This window comes from Physella acuta, unplaced genomic scaffold (assembly GCF_028476545.2).
Source record: "Physella acuta isolate Inbredline_101_S28 unplaced genomic scaffold, ASM2847654v3 ptg000374l, whole genome shotgun sequence".
Lineage (NCBI taxonomy): Eukaryota > Metazoa > Mollusca > Gastropoda > Physidae > Physella > Physella acuta.
Genome location: NW_026731893.1, coordinates 446,890 through 461,105, shown reverse-complemented (window position 1 = coordinate 461,105; position 14,216 = coordinate 446,890). Strand labels below are relative to the sequence as shown.

The 14,216-nt window shown below is 32.5% G+C and overlaps 1 protein-coding gene across 1 annotated transcript; it reads left to right on the top strand.

Moving 5' to 3' along the window:
• The first annotated feature begins 884 nt into the window (after positions 1-884).
• On the top strand, positions 885-14,152 carry LOC131941822 (phosphatidylserine lipase ABHD16A). Its single transcript, XM_059301370.1, has 20 exons — positions 885-988; positions 2,645-2,701; positions 3,091-3,157; positions 3,337-3,423; positions 4,003-4,088; positions 4,279-4,352; positions 4,522-4,608; positions 5,986-6,059; positions 6,171-6,211; positions 7,213-7,311; positions 7,672-7,785; positions 8,448-8,612; positions 8,837-8,900; positions 9,230-9,293; positions 9,863-9,919; positions 10,073-10,147; positions 10,668-10,741; positions 11,244-11,342; positions 11,619-11,662; positions 12,177-14,152. The coding sequence occupies exons 1-20, from the start codon at positions 917-919 to the stop codon at positions 12,270-12,272; spliced, it is 1,596 nt and encodes a 531-aa protein (XP_059157353.1). The 5' UTR covers positions 885-916; the 3' UTR covers positions 12,273-14,152.
• The last annotated feature ends 64 nt before the right edge of the window (positions 14,153-14,216 follow it).

The following is a 14,216-nucleotide window of genomic DNA, read 5'->3' as shown; positions in this document are numbered from 1 at the left end:
GACCCCTTTCTCCAGGGAGGGGGGGGGGGTGACACTGTTAAAAGTATATATATTCTATATAAATTATATACATTTCATTTCCTTCGGATGCCTGGAAGAAACTCTGGTACTTTTACTTGATTGCCTTGTGGCCTACCAAAATGACCTGATGCTTGGACGAGGAGAGGGTGGAGTTTTTAATCACTAGGAAGTGTAATGTCCCAATTTGACATTTCAAAAAGTAATGTAGAACTTATTTTGTCTATTCGGAATAATTTTTTTTTTTTGTAAATTGTTATAGGAATTTTAAATTTATAATGCATGTACCTGACCAAGCTCATTTCATAATGTGTAAAAAAAAAATGTCTGTTTAAACAATTTGGCAGTCACAGGAGCAAGCTAGGGGTGGGTCTGACATTTTGCGAGAATGTTTAACAATAGGGGAGGGGTATAAATTTGCTTGAAATCTTGTCTGTTTCACACAATTTATGGGCCATTGTTCGATCTGTATAGTATAATGTTGGCAACTCCTAAAATATGGAATATGGTGTTTCCAGCATTGTGGCATTTCTTCTGTATAAGTGTACAAAACGTGTGATTTTAAAATATAAGTAGGCCTAAATGTCACTTGATTAAATAAAATTAAATGATTAAAAAATCTAAAAAAATATGTTTGGCTCAAATCTTTGCCTGTATTATTATCATTATACCGCCATGCGATTATTTATTTTGTTTTCTTAAAAAATTACTCTGCCTACTATACTGTAACTATACTGATGGGGCTACACAATAACTGTATTATACTGCTTCTGTTTGGTAGGCCTATCGCTAGCTAGGCCTTTGTTACGCCTAGATAAAGGGAAAAAAAATTGTCCAAGGTTCATAACTCCGATTTCCTGGAAATCACTTCCATATTTTTAGACTTGCCATCATTAAGATGGCGTCTAAGATGTTATGGACTTTCCATGGTCCTCGGTTAATACGAATTTTCAAGAAAGAAAACATTGAGGTTTAAGTATTTTTCGTTCGCAGTTTTTTTTACAGATTAAGATCAAAGCGTCACTTTCGACAATTTATAAAATACGTAGTCTTGTGTTTGTGTGTCTGTTATGTAATTTATCAGCCAAAAAGGCAGAAGTAAAACTTGTAAAAGAAAGCCCTCCTACTCCTGCCTCAACAAAATCACAAAATGACAAAATAAAATTCAAAAAATCAACAAAATAACAATCTAGATCTAGAATCTAGCTAGATCTACACTACCGACAGTAACAGTCTACTGACTGTTAGTACGACTCCTGTTGTTATAGACTAGATCTAGAAATCTAGTCTGATTGCAGATTTAGATCTAAAAAAACAGATTTAGAATCTAGATTCTAGATTGAGTCTAGCAGATTCTAGATCTAGTAGATATCTAGATTTAGTAGAATCTACTAAGTAGATACTAGATACTTTTTAGTTAGATCTACACTCTACAAGTAAAACAAGTTGAGTACAAGATACAGGTAACGTAACAGTTCAGTTGAGTTTATTTTAAAAAAAAGTTTATTTAGTTCAGCCTTTTCATTTTTTAGATCTAATCCAGATTACAGAACACCAATCTAGCTTCTCTAGCTAGATCTAGATTAGAGTATTCTAGAGAGAATCTAGAATTCTAGACCAGTGGTTCTTAACCTTTTTGGAGGCACAGAACCTACCACAAACACGTCAAACAGTTTCAAATGCACATTCACCAAACCCTTCATAAAGGTTTTATCGTCTGCAATGACAAAATCCAAACCGGAATCATGTTAGTCATGTGTGTCTTGACATCGTCCAAACCCTGAGACTGACCAGTGACTCACCAAAACCCTGGGGTTTGATTGAACCCAGTTAAAAACCACTGTTCTAGACTTAAATTTTTTAATCTGAACTGAATTTAAAAGGGAGTTGGGGGGGGGGGGATTTTGATGTTCTGTGACATAGAGTCTCATACCTCTGAATCACTTTTTAAACTTTTAAGATTGTATTTTTATACTACAATTATAATTTTTACATCAGCCTACTTACTAGATCTAGATCTAAGTCTTACTAGTCTACTCAATTAGTCTTTATTAGTAGGCCTAAATAGACCAGTCTAGTACTACCAGTATTTTTCTTCTTTTTCTTGGTATATCACTTGTAACTACAGAATAATTAGCCTAATTATTACCCACACTAACCTCTATCTTATTCTTAACCCTATCTGACAGAGTCTGCTAGCAGCAAAGAGTAAATTATCTCTGACCATAACAATGGATGAACCAGTTTTACCTTTTCAATTTCAATTTCATCTTTAGCACTGGCTGGTTAGCACTGGCTATTATTTTTTTTAAATTTAAGACTATAAGTATAGGCGTATAAATTAAATAATGGTATAGATGCTCTTCCATTCTATATTTTTTAAAAATGCACCGTTTTGGTGTTAAATTAAGGAATATCTATTTTAAGATGAACAGCTGGCTCAATTTTGAGGGTCTTGAGTCCCCACTTCAGTACATTATAGGCAAGCTAAACCTATTCTCAGTCAAAACAGTGATAGATTGTTGTCTTGAAAACAACTGGTTTTTTTGTTGTAACTTTTGTTAAGAGGCATTAGAATAATGCCCTTTAATTTGGTGTTTAAAATGCTGATGTTTTTAATTTACAGGGTCATGACTATGTGCCTGGTTATCTTGAATCTTGGCCTGATCGTGTGATCCAAACGGTAAATATATTATAATTAGGCCTACATCAAAATTATTTTTAGGGCCTTCTTTGTTTACCAGCAGAGCAGTATTCCATGTAATCTCTTATCAAGGTTTTTTGTTGTCAGTATGGCTGTTCAGTTACATGCAAAAAAAAAAAAAAAACTTGCCAGGGTTTATAGAAATACAGAATATTGTACTTTTGTTTTAAGTCTGAAACATATCAATGAATTTTGGGACACTAAGATACTTTAACATTAGAGATTGAATGACTTGTAATATGTTAGTTTTAGTGTTGAATAACCTATTTAATGTTTTACTATATTTACTAAATCAATTATCTTTTGAAAACATGTTTAAAATTGGTAATATATCTTTTTTGAGTATATTTTTTATTTTTTCCCTTTAGTTTAACACAGCCTTTGGACTGACTTACTTGACTACACCAATATTTGGCTTCATTCTCTACAAGAGAGGTTTGAAACATTATACTCTTGTCATGCATGATAGAAATTACATTTTACAACTTGTACGATTGTTATCATTTTCTAGATGAAAAATATGAGTTCTGTGAGAATTTTAAATGGACCAGCGGTCTGACTAACCTGCTGTGTACAAAACGAATTCAAATGCTACTGAATTTTTTTTTCTTTAGGTCACTTTAACCCTGAAGGAGCTTTAGGTATACTTAGAGTTGCATTGTCAGTTGCGATAGTCTACACAGCAGCCTACATTTTAAGGGGTAAGACTTACACTTAAGACTTCTAAATAATAATAAAACATAATAAAAAATAATCTATGACAAAACATGATAAAAAATCATCTATGACATTACACTGTATGATGAATCGTGGCCTGCACTTCCAATTCTAGTCAGCAGTATTGTTATCTCTGGAATTAGATGCTGTACATCTACTTTTGTACTGTAGTTTCACCTAATTCATAGTCAGTCATTAGGGGGCAAATCTCCGCTTGTGGGGGGAAACACCGTGATAGTTTGTGCACCTGTTAAAAACCACGCTTAGTAAAGACATTAGTTAGCAAAGCCAAGCTACAGAAGGTAACCTAAGCTGGATTTATGTGCCATTCAATAGACAGCAGTTATCAAAAATTAGTACAGAATCTAGTTACAATGTTAAAACACAATGCGATAGTTCCTTTTTCATGTGAACAAGAACAGGATTGTATTTATGTATATATATATATATATATATATATATATATATATATATATATATATATATATATATATATATATATATATATATATGTATATATATATATATATATATATATATAGTTGTTTTCTTATATTTTGCAGGAATAGGGCGATTAAGTAATATTGATTATAGAAATTTTATAAGTGTACTCGTTGAAGCAAGGCAAAATTCTTCAGTTCAAGTAAAGGTGAGATGCAGTTTAAATGCAAAAATGTTGTTCGTTTAGTTGCTTTTTAAATTAATAACTTTCTCATTAAAAATAAGAACTTAAAAAGAATTCGAGAAAGAGTTGCTTAAACTTCTATTTCAAAATAAAAATATGGATTTGATATTTTACGAAATTAAAAACAAGATTTCTGACTTTCTTGAAATTGTAGAAACAACTTGCAAATTACGACTTTGAGTTCTGGGCCTGGCCTGTGGACTTCAGATGGGATGAAGGGAGTATAAAGTAAGATTTTTTTAATTTTCTTATTCTATATCAGATTAAAACAATGCAGATTTTTGTTTGTAAAAAGGCATTGATATACATATTTTTCTCTAATGTAGTAATTTTATAAATGTTTTTATATTAATTTTCATTATTTCAATTAGTATGTTCAATTCTATTTCCTTTATAGGGAGAAAATTCCACCCCCTGCACGGGCCCCTTCGAGCAGAAGGGCTCAAGCCATTGAGAGAAGTAGCCTGCCATGTAGAATTCTCAGGTAAGTTAACTGCAAGCATTAGCTTTGGCTTTTTTGAGAACATAATGGCGGCAGGAGAGATTTGATCATTGCAATGGTCTCTTAGTTAACTAGTCATACTATCAGACTACAACTGTATAGACAGATTGGTTGGAAAGCTATGTTATTTTAGGACAATACATGGTAGATTGAGGCCTATTCTATACATTTGCTTAAAATCATTATTGATTAAAAAAAAATGTTTTTTCAACTAATGACAATTTAACCTAATTATTGCCATATAAAAAAACCAACATAGCCTAACGAGAAAAATGGCCCGTTGAGGAAGGGTACAACGGGCGCTAGGCTGATAGTGCTGTCTCTTTTCTCTAAACTAAAACCAACCCACCCCCACCCCCACACACCACCCCCACCCCCACCCCACCCCCACCCATCCCCACACACCACCCCCCACCCCCACCCCCACACACACCACCCCCTCCACACACCGCCCCCAACCCCCCACCCCTCCACCCCCCCCCCCCCCCCCCCCCCCCCAAAAAAAAAACATGTCTACCGTCCCATTCAACGAAATATAATTATATACTTTTTCCAGTGTCCGCCCCCTCCCAGAAAATTCTACCCCCGCCCCCGAAAATTTCAAGTACCCCCACCCCTCTCCGGGGAGGAAAAAGTCTGAAAGAAACACTGAAACCAACCCACCCCCCCCCCACACACCACCCCCACCCCCCCACACACCACCCCCACACACACAAAACACCCCCCCCCCCCCACCCCTCCACACCCCCCCCCCCCCCCCCCCCCCCAAAAAAAAAAACATGTCTACCGTCCCATTGCAAGAAAACCACTTTTTAGATTAGACACATTAATTAGACAGTAATTTTATTATAGAGTATCGATGAAGAAATTTCTTTTGAGTTGGGGAGGGGGGGGGGCTCAGACGTTCTTACGCGGGGGTGGGGCTTCGCCCCTACCCGAAGAATTGTATGAAAGAAACTCTTCACGCAAACCACTTAGATTAGACAACATTTCCTCTTTAATGTTTACGCCAGAATCAATGACGTCATTATATTACTGTGTGCACTTTCCGCCTTGAGATTATTTTCAACTCTGTGCTAAATGTGTCGACGTCATACTTCGTTTTTCGAATTACTATGCATGTTTTTAAATTGCTTGTGTTTTCTCTAGAGCGTTCTTGTCAGACAGATAGATAGATAGATAGATAGATAGATAGATAGATAGATAGACAGACAGCGAAACTATAAGTATTAATAGAATTTTATCTAGGCTTCTTGTTTAGATATAGAAACTGGTATATGTTAGTTCTTGTCACTTAATTTTTCTTGATGTTTTCTTTCGCAACCTTTTTCTTAGCTAAAACAAGTTAAAATATTTCAGCTACTTGGCCATGCACACATTTGGTCGCAGAATGGTTTATCCTGGTGGCACGTCTCTCATGAATTATTTACTCTGTAAGTGAACATTTTTTCCTGGCCTACTAATTGTTGTAAAGGTTTTATAAATTAAAAACTAACACTCATGTGATCCAAATTTTCTTGACAATGAAACAAATATTTTTTCAGCAAATATGTTGAAGATTGGGAGAACACAATTAGTTGAAGAGGTGAGATAATTGTTTAGCTTTTATCTATAGGGGAGAGAGGTGAGATAATTGTTTAGCTTTTATCTATAGGGGAGAGAGGTGAGATAATTGTTTAGCTTTTATCTATAGGGGAGAGAGGTGAGATAATTGTTTAGCTTTTATCTATAGGGGAGAGAGGTGAGATAATTGTTTAGCTTTTATCTATAGGGGAGAGAGGTGAGATAATTGTTTAGCTTTTATCTATAGGGGAGAGAGGTGAGATAATTGTTTAGCTTTTATCTATAGGGGAGAGAGGTGAGATAATTGTTTAGCTTTTATCTATAGGGGAGAGAGGTGAGATAATTGTTTAGCTTTTATCTATAGGGGAGAGAGGTGAGATAATTGTTTAGCTTTTATCTATAGGGGAGAGAGGTGAGATAATTGTTTAGCTTTTATCTATAGGGGAGAGAGGTGAGATAATTGTTTAGCTTTTATCTATAGGGGAGAGAGGTGAGATAATTGTTTAGCTTTTATCTATAGGGGAGAGAGGTGAGATAATTGTTTAGCTTTTATCTATAGGGGAGAGAGGTGAGATAATTGTTTAGCTTTTATCTATAGGGGAGAGAGGTGAGATAATTGTTTAGCTTTTATCTATAGGGGAGAGAGGTGAGATAATTGTTTAGCTTTTATCTATAGGGGAGAGAGGTGAGATAATTGTTTAGCTTTTATCTATAGGGGAGAGAGGTGAGATAATTGTTTAGCTTTTATCTATAGGGGAGAGACATTGAAAAAAAATATGATTGACGTTACGTAAGTATATTATGTATACGTATATTAATCTTGTAAATACATGACGTTCTCTGCAAATTAGGTAACTAATTTATTGTATGAAATTGTTTTTCTTTATAAAAAGTAATGTAACTTATGGCACAATTTTATTGATTTATTTACATTAAGCTTGTAAAGTTGGAAATGTATCTTTAATATGTTGTTTCAATTTGAACACTGTTTAAAAATTTGCTTGTGAATTTCTTATATTTCAGAAAGGGGGTATTAGAGCCAAAGTTTTGACAGAGGATGGAAACGAGATTGACACCATGTTTATGAATAGGAAGGGATCGTCTGAAAATGGTAGTACCTTAGTAAGTTTTGTGTAATTCATCCGTGATTTTATTTTTAATTAAATACTGAACTATCATGACCAGTCTAATAGATTATTCAGAAAAAAAATGTTATTTGCTTCAGATTTCAGATAGCTTTATTTTTATTAAAACCTACAATGATAAAAAATGAAATAAGTTTTTTTTTACAAAAAATAGTTGATTACTGGTGTTTATAAAGTTTGATTATTTTTAAAACAATTAGATTCTTGGTTTAGACTAATGATAACAGTTTTTTTTCTTTTGGTTTTTTTTTAAAATAATTTTTTGAGTCATTTAAATAAAACAGTTTTTATAATGATTTTTATATTATAATTTTTTGTGTGTATCATAAACGAATAGGTTATAACATCAGAAGGTAATGCTGGCTTCTATGAGATGGGCTGCTCAAACACTCCATTAGATCTCAACTACTCTGTGTTGGGGTGGAACCATCCTGGGTTTGGTGGGAGTACTGTAAGTCTGGCATTTTTAAATCTTTGTTTTCTGGTTATGGTTTTGTAGACCCAGTCACACTGCTTTCAAATATGACATTCAAAGTTAATTTTTTTTCCCCAAGACATGTGGGACATGAATTAGACTTGATCTGTTTCAATGGCCTCATCACGTGAAGTATGGTCAGCACCATGCCCATTTGCCTTTGTTTCCCTTTCGTGAGTCAGGTACCCATCAGAGCTGGGTTAACTCACAGTCATACTGCAGTCATGAATCTGAACCAGATCTGAACTTGAGACCTTCGGGCTAATAGTCAATGCTCAATCATTTGACCATGCCATTCAAAGTTGATTGGGAGATGCTTATCTTTATTTCATTTGAATATGACTGTGAATTATACTTTGCATCAGATAAATTCACTTTAATAATAAATATGTTTTAAATTTATAAACATTTTTGATATTCTTAGTCTAATATACCTTACCACATGATCAGAGGTTAAGGTAGAAACAGGGCCATGCCTAATTACATTATGTGGGGCAGCTAAGCCACAAGTACCAAAATTTTTGTAAATTACTTACAATATACATGGTGTGAAACAGCTATGCCACAAGTACCAACAATTTTAGGAACTTAGTGAAGCAGCTAATCATCAAGCCTTAAAATTTTTGTAACCAACACAGGGAATAGCTTTCCCCGACCAAGAACAGAAAGCTGTGGATGCCGTGATGCAGTATGCCATTCACAAGCTCAAGTTTGAACCCAAGGACATTGCTCTGTTTGCCTGGTCTATAGGGGGGTACACAGCTTCCTGGGTGGCCAAGACATACCCAGATATCAAGTTTGTGGTCAGTGCTTTATTTTTTTTATCTCATGAACTGAAAGATCAAAACTCTAGAGTTGTTATATCTGTTCAAAAGGTGTAAATTTTACATTTTTCAAAGCAATTACTTTAAATAAATTATTTTTGTAAAGTATATTTCAAGAATTTGAATAAAGACAAAATTAATGTTATAATCTTATTTGGTTAAACATGTTGGATTGGAGACTAAGCTAATGTTAAATTCTTCAGGTTTTGGATGCAACTTTTGATGACATCGTGCCACTGGCTATTGCCAAGATGCCTCAGTCTTGGAGTGAGCAGTTGTTTTTTACATTTAACCCTAAGCTAGTTATCTACTGTTAACTTCAGCCTTACTTGTTAGCTTACTTGATATATATTTTTTTCTAAACAAATAAATTCTGGCCTTTGATACCTTGGAGTTTATTTATGTTCATCATTTAACAAGCTGAATATTAGTGAAATACTAAAATATTTTTTCTGATTCAAAGTAGATATCTAATTTTATAATTAAAGGCAGTCTAAATAGTTTCCATTAACACAATTTCTGAAGATAAAACTAGATAGTTAATTTGTATTTAAAGACTGTTTAAATGTTCTCCATCAACCAAATCTTCATTTCAGAAAACTTGGTTGCACTTAGTCTGAGAACTTACATGGACTTGAATGTAGCAGATAATCTTTTAGAGTGAGTAACTTTTTAAATACACATCTGATATCCATTGATTCTGTCAATTTCTACTTTAACCAATCAACAGCTGAATGTTACTTTCAGTGGTTCCCAGAAAAATGTGCAATCAGAAAACTGTGCAAACAGATAAATGCCCAAATACAAGCTAATTATACCAGTGCAGATTAATTTTGTCGTATATTGAGGAATTAGTTTTATTATGCTACAATCTACATGTAGCCAATCTTTGTTAACCCTTAAAGCGGGCCACGTGGCCTTACCCGTTATAAGTTATGTAACAGCAAAGCCACAGGATATAAAGGTTAAAGTCTATAAATGCTTGAGTTAATACCTGTGGGTACTTTTTTGTAAGCAGTTTTCCCTTGCGCATCTTTCCAGTCACTACTTTCAGCATATCAGGATGTGTATATCTAAAACATAAGATGCTCAACAAGTACACCTATGCCAACTTAGATTCCCATTACAGCTGTGACAGAAAGTTTAGTTAAACATTTCAACTCCTAAGAGCTGTCTATGCTGCACAACATGTAACAAGTAAACCATAATGATGTGTGTTTATTCAACAGGTACCAGGGACCTATACTGCTTGTAAGGAGAACTAGGGATGAAATTATAACCACAGAGTGAGTCTAGTTATTGAGCTGTGAATCATGGTTCAATTGTTTTATTGTAAATTTTAAAAAATGTTACTTTTTATTATACTACAGTAAAAAAGTAAATAAACAAACATCTTCACTTGAAAAAAAGTAATGTGTAACATTTAAATAAATCTCCAGATCACCCCCAGACTCCTTCCCAGTACTGCAATCAAACAGAGGAAATTTTTTGCTGTTGAAGTTACTACAACACCGGTAAGAACAACCTTCTTGCGCTCAGTTTAATTATTGCTTGAATTGTCTTCAGTGGTTCCAATTATCCATAGAATTATCTCTCTTAGCTGAGAGAACAACCTTCATGCGCTCAGTTTAATTATCGCTTGAATTATCTTTAGTGGTTCAAATTATCCAGAGAATTATCTATCTTAGCTGAGAGAACAACCTTCACCAGCTATGATTATTACAAGAATTTTGTCAATTAGCTGAAAAATTTCCTAGAATGACATTCAGGAGTTGAAATTATTTCTAAAAAAAATCTTATTTTCATCTGACCAAGATAAGAATTGAAAGTGGGCCTGTTGTAAACAGTGTTATTTCAGACATTTTTATGGTTGAAGTACACTTCCTGTATATAAATCCCCAAAGAGATGCTGAAAAAAACTCTAAATATTTTGATAACTTGAGACCAGGTATGAGAACAAAAGGTCATGCAGTTATGATGTGATGTGTGTACTGGTTAGCTGTGAGGTCTAAAATTACGTTTTATTCTTTCCAGATATCCCACCATTGTGGATGACACCACATTACCTGTGATGAGAGAATTTTTAGGAAAAGAAACAATTAGTCAAAGTAAGACTTAAACATTTTATTTTTCCAAAAGAAAGTAGCTGCACCATAATACTTAATATTTGTATCTACTAGCTTTCACTAACATAGGGCCTACTCAGTGAGATGTGTAGCTTGATAACTTGTTTGTCAGCTGGAACCATTTTTGCTCCCTGAAGGGTTGTTCTTATACCTTGATTATATATATATATATATATTATTTTATATATATATATATATATATATATATATATATATATATATATATATATATATATATATATATATATATATATATATATATATATATATATATATATATATATATATATATATATATATATATATATATATATATCACTTTTCTTATGATGCCATCATCTTCACGTTAAATAAGCATAATTTAACACAATTATTGTGGGACCTTTTTCTTTTCACTTACATATAAATATAATATATACAACTTATGTGTGGATTTAATACTATCCTCCACACAATGATTGTGTTAATGTTGTTGTTCCACCAGTTCAAATGTTAGAAGAAAAGGCTGTGGTCTACCAAGAATGTAGCAAACACTTCAGTGCACATGTACAGGATAAAGGGATACACTTCCCTATGAATATAAGTAAGTTTTTGTTTGTTTTTCAAGTCTACGGCTGATACTCATTGGTAAATAGATGACAAAATTCAGAGACGGCAGTTGTTGTTTATCTGTTAGTGTTTAACTTATAGAGGATTATCTTCTTAGTTAATGGTATCTTTCTGCTAAAAGCTGCTTAAATTAAGGAATGTCAAGCAGATACAGTTGACCTAGACAGACTGTCCACAAGCAGGTAACAAATTTTTAAAACTGACAGCTGACCTTAAGACATCTTATAATTGAATGTAATGATTTTCACAGATGTGGTGGATCATAGTTTGAAAGTTAAACTGGCTTTGTTTTTGGTGAGTTTTTATCAATTAATATGTAAACAGGGTTTGTTTTTAAATATGTCATGGGTTGTTAATTTACATATGGTATTTTGTTTTAATCTTATGTTTATACATTTCTGTCACTTAAAGGATGGATATATTTTTTTGTCAATATCAGGACGTGAAAAGGTATTAAAAAGGGGAAATTTACAAAAAGTTTCAGCTATAATCTTAGAAAATTTAAAACATGATTTTTAAAGTAAAAATATATTTAATGATAGTAAAAACAACTAAACTTAATTATAAAAATATTAAATAAAAAGAAGTGCACACCTTTCAAAGCAGGTGGTGCTTATCAAACCTATAATTTATATTAGTATTGCTACCTTTGTCTCAACAATACATGTAGCAAAAATAATAACCTAAAATAGATACATTTTTTCTCTTCAGATGATCTTTGATAAAAAAAAACATCATTTTGCTAAACATTGTAAATAAGAAAAAACATCATTGAACGCTGGTTAAAAAACATTTGCTATTTTTTTAGATTACTGCCCATATGGAGAACTTTGAATCAACCCACTGTACACCTTTACCAGTCAACTTTTTCCACAAACCTTGGATGCCAGGCGCCCGCTTGTAATGAGCAGAGCCTGGGAGAGATTGGCTGATTGATGTACTGAATCCTGTGGTGCTGCTGTATGTTTGAGACAGCTGAGTAAATATTTGATGTGTATTTTATAGACACCAGTCCTAGTTAACAAATGGTGTGTGAGGTGCCCCAATCATTCCGCATGTAGTCATGTCATCTAACCTGAGCCAAACTTGACAAAATTTTTTAGTTTCTTCAATAAATTATTTTGCTGTAATGATATTAGGGAAAATAGCTAGAAAAAAAAATGTATTACTTTTATATGACTGATTGTTAAAAAATATTTCTACCAATGGTAATCAAGAATATTATACACATTAAATTAAGTTGAGGATTTTTTTCTTGTTTGATTTTATTTGTATAAAAAAAATTAAAATCAGCTCTATCTTGAATATTTGTAACACTGCCCACAAAATGGTGAAGTGGAACTTATAACTAGTCTTTAAGCCTTCTTTTTAAATCAATTGTAAAATTTTTTTGAAATAATCACTTAGCAGTTCTTCTTGTAATGTCATTATGCCGCACAAACGTTTTTCTATTAATATATTTTTTAATGCATTTTTTGTCAGTTACAATAAAAGTTTTTATTGTACTGATTCTAAGTCAATCTTTATCTTTAATTAATTAATCATACTGCTACTGTAAAAAATGGATTCTTAATAATTTGAAAAAAACATTCAATGAAAAATAGATTTAATGAGCATCACCAAAAATAAAAAATAAATACATACATAAGTAATTAGAAAGAATGATTTTTTGCTCATTTTAATAATAGCTTTCCTAAAGAAAGCCCTGTTCATTGTAGTTCTTTATTTTAAAGTAACCAATGCTCAGACTAAAAGAAATGCATACCAAGTAGTTCTGAGCTGCAGTAATAGATTAGAACCTGCCACAGATAATTATGCTCACAGCTGTGTAATATATTCCACTTTCCTTTCACCTAAAATATTTTAAAATATTTCCATTGTAGCTCAGATTAGATTCACATTCCTACATTTAGAAAACTATATTTGAAATGAAATGATAAATTATAGCTTTTTTAAAGTTTATTTTTGTAATAAAATTAGTAAAATTAAAAACTTTAGATGAGTTTTTTTGGGAATTGTGAACATCGTTAAGATCATTGTTTTCTTGTCTTGGCATTCACTTGTTTATTACAACTAGTATTTATTTCCCCTAAGTTTTCACAGAATCATTTAGTGTCACTTTGCTAACCCTAACTCAGCTTAGGGATAAAATCCTCGAGAAAACCGAAATAAAAATTAAAAGCATTCTCTTGTGAACTTAAACTTTAAAACTTAAAGTATTAAAATTAATCAAAAGAATTTTTAAAAAAAGCAAACCTTTAACCCTCTTCATGTTTGAGTGAGTGCATTTTTTTTTAATTTGCAGTATTTATTTTCATAGTTTAAATAATTGGTTGTGGTTGTGGTAAGATGTGTTACAAGTTTTCTAAAAAATCTGCAGTGTCAAACACTCTAGATGTATTTTAATTCAATGTGTTATCTCTGTAGAATTTTAATTACATACCCTTTGATGGAAGACTTTCATTTTGTAACTTGAATTGTTTGTATTACATGTGCTTCAGATAAAGAATGTTTGTTTTTCAGATTCATTTTTTGTTAATTATGGGATTTGTTTAAAAATAAGTTAACAATAAGAACAAAGAGAATGGTATCTATGTGTGATCTTAAGCAAGAATACAATGTATTTAATAATTAATATTAAATTCTCAAGAATGTAATCCATCATATTTAATCATAATGATCTCAGTGGAGAAATTTAGAAATTTGATTCTAAAAATGCAGGTTTTTACGACTTCATGGTTGTTAAATGTACTGAGATCTCGTCAAATCTTAATGTTGCTGTTGCCAAGATTTCTTGTTAAATTATTACTTGCTTGTGAGACTTGAATGACATTTTCTGGGTGGGTTT

Bases quoted from the DNA above. Each gene is read 5' to 3' on its own strand.
- LOC131941822 (XM_059301370.1), top strand. From the start codon at position 917: ATGGCGTCTAAGATGTTATGGACTTTCCATGGTCCTCGGTTAATACGA. The intron at 4,353-4,521 runs GTAAGATTTTTT...TTTCCTTTATAG, and splicing joins TGGGATGAAGGGAGTATAAA to GGAGAAAATTCCACCCCCTG. The intron at 10,742-11,243 runs GTAAGACTTAAA...TTGTTCCACCAG, and splicing joins AAAAGAAACAATTAGTCAAA to TTCAAATGTTAGAAGAAAAG.